At 39.0% G+C, this 7,500-nt stretch overlaps 1 protein-coding gene across 2 annotated transcripts in view; it reads left to right on the forward strand.

Annotated features, from left to right (window-relative positions):
• Positions 1–6,130, forward strand: part of LOC106877346 (thioredoxin domain-containing protein 11) — a 78,292-nt gene extending 72,162 nt beyond the window's left edge. For both annotated transcript variants that reach the window (XM_089347787.1, XM_089347788.1), the window contains one exon: positions 5,598–6,130. In XM_089347787.1, the coding sequence (XP_089203913.1) occupies positions 5,598–6,069 (472 nt within the window). In that variant the 3' untranslated portion in view covers positions 6,070–6,130. The remainder of the gene's footprint in view (positions 1–5,597) is intronic.
• The last annotated feature ends 1,370 nt before the right edge of the window (positions 6,131–7,500 follow it).

The raw sequence follows: 7,500 nt of genomic DNA on the forward strand, positions 1-7,500 counted from the left end.
GTTATGGGATTGAATAGAACATAGGCACATCAACAAAATTCTATTGAAACAGCACGAAAGTGTATATGCCAGTGGGAGGTGGGGGGAGCATGCACTGCTGCGGTGTGTTGCTGCATCTACCATTTGTTGGTGATTCCCTACTCCTGGTGGACAACCGCTTTGTGCCACTCAGGCGACAACCGTCCAATCTATGGATCTGTTTTGGGTGGTTGTTGCTGGTGAGGCTTTTACGAGGCCAGAATGCGAATCCTACCTCAGCCTCTTTTAGTCAGCTTTTACAACACACAGAGGAAACGTTGGGTCTGTTCTTTTGACATGCTGCTCTCCACAGCAATCTCTGTCATATTCAATTAATAAATTCTAATGTCTCTCTCTCTCTCATTCTCTGTTTATATGTGTGACCATATTTCTCTATGTGTAATAAAGGGAAGGAAACCTGATTATATCAATCATATTCAATTGATAAATTGTATTCTTTCTCTTTCTCCTCTTCTGTTTATGTGTGTGAGCATGTTGTTATGTTTATGTGTGTGAGCATGTTGTTATGTTTATGTGTGTGAGCATGTTGTTATGTTCATGTGTAATGTCTCTCTCTCTCTCTCTCTCTCTCTCTCTCTTTCTCTCTCTCTCTCTTTCTCTCTTTCTCTCTCTCTCTCTCACTGCATATGTGTTTGAGGAGATGGAAGGTGTTTATGTCAACTGTGTTCAATGAATGTATTGCAATGTATCTCTCTCTCTATGTGTGTCTCTCTCTCTCTTTGTATCTGTGTATGTGTTTGCTGCCAGTGCCGAAAAGCACTGCCTGCAAAACAAACTCAATGTCCAGTCAGCTGTGCTGAATCATCAATGTCCAAAGCACTGCCCTGAGCTGTCTCATTTCAAAGAAAGTGGGCCTCATTTGACAGATGGCATTGAGGAAGCGATGAGGGCTTTTATCAATCGGAACGATCAATGGCAAAACAGAAATCACCTCATCATCAACTCGTTCCACTCCACTTCACCTGACTGCAACCACTCTTCCACTCCTGATAATCCAATGAGATTTGGATCAAGAAGGATAAGCAGATGATGCAGTTGCTGCAGTAGCAGCAGCCAAATGCTGTAAAGTATTCTCTAGACTCCTTCATTCTTTCATCTCATCCTCATCATTTCCTCTCCTGCACCACCAACTCCAACCACTCCTATGCCACTAAATACTGATTTCAAATTTTGGCACAAGGCCAGCAATTTTGGGGAAGGGGATGAGTCAGTAACATTGACCCTGAAAGGATGAAAAGCAAATTGACCTCGGTGGAATTTGAACTCAGAATGTAAAGACAGATGCCTTACTGCTAAGCATTTTGCCTGGTATGCTAACAATTCTGCCAACAAATATTTCTTTCTTTCTTGCCCACAGGGGGCTAAACCTAGAGGGAACAAACAAGGACAGATAGAGAGATTGAGTCAATTAGATTGACCCCAGTATATAACTGGTACTTATTTAATTGACCCTGAAAGGATGAAAGGCAAAGTCAACCTCAGTGGAGTTTGAACTCAGAACGTAACAGCAGACAAAATACCGCTAAGCATTTCGCCCGGCGTGCTAACGTTTCTGCCAGCTCACTGCCTTAAAGCCAGCAAATATTCTTTTCTACTCTAGGCACAAGGCCAGATGTTTTTGGGGTGGGGGCCCTGTAGATTAAATCAACCCCAGTATGCAACTGGTACTTAATTTATCGACCCTGAAAGGATGAAAGGCAAAGTTGACCTTGGCGTGCTAACATTTCTTATTTCTTTATTGCCCACATGGGGCTAAACATAGAGGGGGCAAACTAGGACAGACAAAGGGATTAAGTTGATTACATCAATCCCAGTGCGTAACTGGGACTTAATTTATCGATGCCGAAAGGATGAAAGCCAAAGTCGACCTCGGCGGAATTTGAACTCAGAACGTAAAGACAGACGAAATACGGCTAAGCATTTCGCCCGGTGTGCTAACATTTCTGCCAACTCACTGCCTCAAAGCCAACAAATATTAAAAAACATAAAAACACGAAAAAATGTTTCTAATTTCATATTAATGAACCAGCCAAATAAACAAAGAAATATTAAATTAAATGAAATATCAACATGGATTCTATTCTATTTTATATATTTGTTTTTTTTTTCCTCCCCATAAAAACTAAGACGATTTTTAATGATTTTGTTTTTTTTTGTTTATTCATGCTGGAGTTTATATTGCTTCTGTTGTGGTTTTTCACTTAAATAATTCCACTGTTTACATTGTCATCAATGAAGGGGTGCAACTTTATTGTATTAGCAAAACAAACAAATACACACACACACACACGTGTGCGCGCACATGCACATGCATACAGAGGTATAGGCATGACTGTGTTGCTAAGAAACTAGGTGCAGACATGGCTGTGTGGTTAAGAAATGTGCTTTGCAGCCGTGTAGTTTCAGGTTCAGTCCTCCTGCACGGCCCTGGGGCAAGCGTCTTCTACTACAGCCGCAGGTCAACCAGTGCCTTGTGAGTGAATTTGGTCAATGCCTGTCCAACCCATACCAGCATAGACAAACAAACGTTAATTGATGGTGATGATATATGTCTACCTGTGAATGTTGCTGTGTCAGTGCCAGTCACCCCCTTGTCACTGCTTGACGACCAGTGTTGGTTCGTTTACATCTCCATAACTGAATGGTTCAGCAAAAGAGACAATGGAATGTGTCAGACTTGAAAAAAAGGGGCTGAACTAAGGTTGATTTGTGCCACTAAAACCCTTCAAGGTGTTGCCTTGGTATGGCTGCCATCCAATGAGTGAAACAAGTAAAAGTTATATAACTCTTTTAACTCTTATACTTGTTTCAGTCATTTGACTGTGGCCATGCTGGAGCACCGCCTTTAGTCGAGCAAATCAACCCCAGGACTTATTCTTTGTAAGCCTAGTACTTATTCTATCGGTCTCTGTTGCCAAACCGCTAAGTTACAGGGACGTAAACACACCACCAACGGTTGCCAAGTGATGTTGGGGGGACAAACACAGATACACAAACATACACACACACATACATATATACATATATATGACAGGCTTCTTTCAGTTTCTGTCTACCAAATCCACTCACAAGGATTTGGTCGGCCTGAGGCTATAGTAGAAGAAACTTGCCCAAGGTGCCACGCAGTGGGACTGAACCCGGAACCATGTGGTTGGGAAACAAGATTCTTACCACACAGCCATGCCATGCTTATTCATACATATATATCATCATCATCATCATTTAACATCCGCTTTCCATGCTAGCATGAGTTGGACGATTTGACTGAGGACTGGCGAACCAGAAGGCTGCACCAGGCTCTAATCTGATCTGGCAGAGTTTCTACAGCTGGATGCCCTTCCTAATGCCAACCACTCCAAGAGCGTAGCGGGTGCTTTTTACGTGCCACCGGCACGAGGGCCAGTCTGGCGGTACTGGTAACGGCCACGCTCAAATGGTGTTTTGTATGTGCCACCTGCACAGGAGTCAGCCAAAATATTTATATAAACAGCTTCTTTTTGCAAGCATCTGATATTATACAGCCAATCTATGTTCAACTTTCATATTTTGTATAAATCATATTTTTGTGTATTTCTTTATTAGTCCTTTGTGTTTAGCTTGGAATTACTTTAAAGTAATTTTCCAAAATCCATTAGTCTGTTGGTATTTCAAGAACTTCACAGTCTCATTTTCAAAGCGAAGTACTTGTTAATGGCAATTGTCCACGCATTTTGCAGTAAGTTATAAAGGGTCTTGGGAATAATTTTATAACTGACAAAATCATCAACACTGGATTTAAAATTACACAGCAGTAATTTCTGGAAATGGTTTTATAAATGGTAGACTCAGCAACGCTGGATTTACAATTGCACCACAGTAATTCTTGGAAATAATTTTATCATAGAGAAAAACATCAACATCACATTTAAATTTACATAAACTCTAAGTCCTTGTAAATTTCTTGATATCATGATGTGTATATATATATATATATATATATATATGTATGCACACACACACACACACACACACACACACACACACACACACACACACACACACACATATATATATATATATATTCTATGTGTGATGCGTTTAATTTAAGTTTGGGTTTATTTGCTTGTAAAGCTTCCATAGTTATTCAGATCATATATTTTTATCATGGAATTTACTGCTAAGAGCCATTGGAACTCATTATGATGCAGTATGCACAATATAATTGGATAGAAAGAAAGAAAACAAAAAAGCCATGAGATGGCAGCACTAGAGTTTTATATAGGATTCACAATCTTCATTTTCTATTAATACACTTCCCACTCTTTACACTTTGATATTGATACTTTGGACTGTGGGGACTACCTTAGCTATGTCAATGCAAAGTCACTTAATGTATGTACACACAATATATATATATATATATATACACACATACATATATATGTGTGTGTGTGTGAAAGTGCATGGCTTAGTGGTTTAGGTGTTGCGCTTATGATTGCGAGATCGTGGGTTCGATTCCCAGACCGGGCGTTGCGTTGTGTTCTTGAGCAAAGCACTTCATTTCGCGTTGCTCCGCGATCATTTCATCATCTGACATATGCCACCCATTGCACCTGTACAGGTGATGTTGGTTTGATGGAGAGAGTGAGTTTATGTGTACGCAAGCATTTGATCACTATAAACAAATCATCTTATTTCTTTATTTCCGATAAGGGGCTAAACATAGAGGGGACAAACAAGGACAAACAAAGGGATTAAGTCGATTACATCGACCCCAGTGCATAACTGGTACTTATCATCATCATCATCATCGTTTAATGTCTGCCTTCCATGCCAGCATGGGTTGGATGATATGACTGAGGACTGGCGAACCAGATGGCTTTACCAGGCTCCAATCTGATTTGGCAGAGTTTCTACAGCTGGATGCCCTTCCTAACACCAACCACTCTGAGAGTGTAGTGGGTGCTTTTACGTGCCACTGGCATGAGGGCCAGTCTGGCGGTACTGGCAACGGCCATGCTCAAAATGGTGTTTTTTATGTGCCACCTGCACAGGAGCCAGTGCAGCGGCACTGGCAATGACCTCGCTTGAATGTTTTTTCATATGCCACCGGCACAAGTGCCAGTAAGGCGACGCTGTAACCTGAATAATAATAATAATAATAATAACATCGCAAAAATACCTTAGGAACGAGAACCCAGGTTTGAAATTCCCCCTGGACACCTGATGAAGGCGGGAGAGTACATCAGCCGAAACGTTGTGTTAACAACAAACAAGATGAGGACAAATATCTGTCAGATGTAAATAATGTAAATAGTGTACAGAATTCCTCATTTCTCAAATATATACATGCATGAAACCTAAGGTAGTGTTGAAAATCCGCAATTAAAGAATATTTGTGTTTGTGTGAGATAAGATTCTGTATATAATGTGTTTATATCATATATATATATGTGTGTGTATTATATATGTAGTTGTGTATTTTTATTCTTTTATGTGTTTCAGCCTGGTGGCTGTGGTCATGCTGGAGCACCATTTGTGTTTCAAATTGTTAATTTCCGTTTTTTGTCTCTTTCCAGGAAAGAAGACAGTGTTGTGTACTCGGAGGATTTGCCGAAGACCCTGACGAATCTGATTCGCTTTGTCCTTCATCACGCCACGCACACGGTGAGTTTGTGGACAGACAGTTCTCAGCAGTGCACGGCTCACTGTATCAAGACTAACCGACAGAATGCCTTAATTCGAATAACCATTCTCAGCAGGGAGATCAAACGACTCGAGCTGCGACTGACTCACCTGGAGAATTCAGTTGTGAAGAGGAAACTCCTTGAAAGCGCTGGTAAACAGCTGCCAGCGTCAGTGCAAATCATAGGAGCAATGGTGACGAGAGCTCACTGGCAGAAACTAGTGGAACGGAAGAAACGCCAGAGATCAGTGTGTAAGAAATTGGTCAGATTCTTGAAAAGAAAGGATTCTTTCTTGAACAAAGAAGACTTAGTTAAGTTCATGAAAACTAATAATTTGCTGCTAAATCATTTCCCGAGTCTTTGATATTCGGTCATTCAAAAAAAAAAACAAAAAAAAAAACAAAAAAAAACGAAAAAAGAAGAAATACAAACATTATGAACTGCAACACCAACAAACTCCCCCCACCCCCCAAAAAAATCAACTAATCTTTATTTTATTTTTTTTTTGAAAAAAAAAAAAAAATTTTTTTTTAATTTGCAACATTTTGAACTGAGTATCAGGGAAAAAAAAAAATGACTTTTTCTTTGAAATGTATGTGCACAAGGAGAATGAAAGTATGGTGGCAGGTGGGTAGGGTAGGGTCTTGTGGTGACTGGCTGCTGTTTCTAGCAGAGGAGGAGGAGGAGGGCCGGGTGTGGTAGTGGTGGGTAAGGGATATCAAGTGACTGATGTAAACATATTCTGGTTGCCAGTTTAACTTCAGTCATATCTATTCAAGTGTGACCGATAATTATACTTCGTTTCATTTTTATTTTATATATACATATATATTTATATATATATACACACACACACACACATATATATATCTATACATATAGATATATACACACACAAATATATATACACATACATATATACACACACACACATATATATATATACACACATACATATACACACACACACACATATAGATATACACACATTCACACACACACACATATATATACACACAGAAGAAGAAGACACATACACACACACATATACAGACACATGTATATACATTTACATATATATGTGTATATCCAGACATATACACACATATATATGTATATATATATGTGTATGTGCATATATATATCTATGTATAAATGTATGTGTGTGTGTGTGTATATATATATATATATATATATATATATATATGTATTTTTTGCTTTTATATTCACCCCCCTCTTGTTTTATTTATTCTCTTCTATTTTGTTTAAATTTTAATTTACTTTTCTTTCATGTCTCTCTCACCCTACCTCCTCCCTCTCTCCTTTCCTGATAATCTTTCTATCTAATTATATATCTCTATGTGTGGCTGTGCATGTGTGTGTGTGCGATTGTCTGTTTCTACCTCATTAGCTCTTACTAGTCTTCTTCTTTGTTTGTTTTTTGATGAATGAGGTTTGAGTTTCATTTCTCATAAAATCTTGCTGCTATGAAATGGCTGTCATGTCTACAGACTGGACGAGGAACCAGGATTGTTGCACCTTAATAGAACAAGTTTGGCAGGTTTGGGATTTCAATTTGTACAACAGTGTAAATGTCCTTCCTTGCTTTTACTGGAACTTTCTGACGAGGTAGTTGGTTTGCAAATAACCATTCAGGACTCATGAAAATTTCTGCGAAATTCGTTCTAAAGATTGTTTTTTTCCCCACTTAACATGTCTTTCACTACAAGACAATTTCTTTGTACATGTTGATGTGAATGAATTTGTATGAACAGAAAATACGAATGCACAGATA

This window comes from Octopus bimaculoides, chromosome 2, assembly GCF_046866305.1.
Source record: "Octopus bimaculoides isolate indiv1 chromosome 2, ASM4686630v1, whole genome shotgun sequence".
In the NCBI taxonomy this organism is placed as follows: Eukaryota; Metazoa; Mollusca; class Cephalopoda; order Octopoda; family Octopodidae; genus Octopus; species Octopus bimaculoides.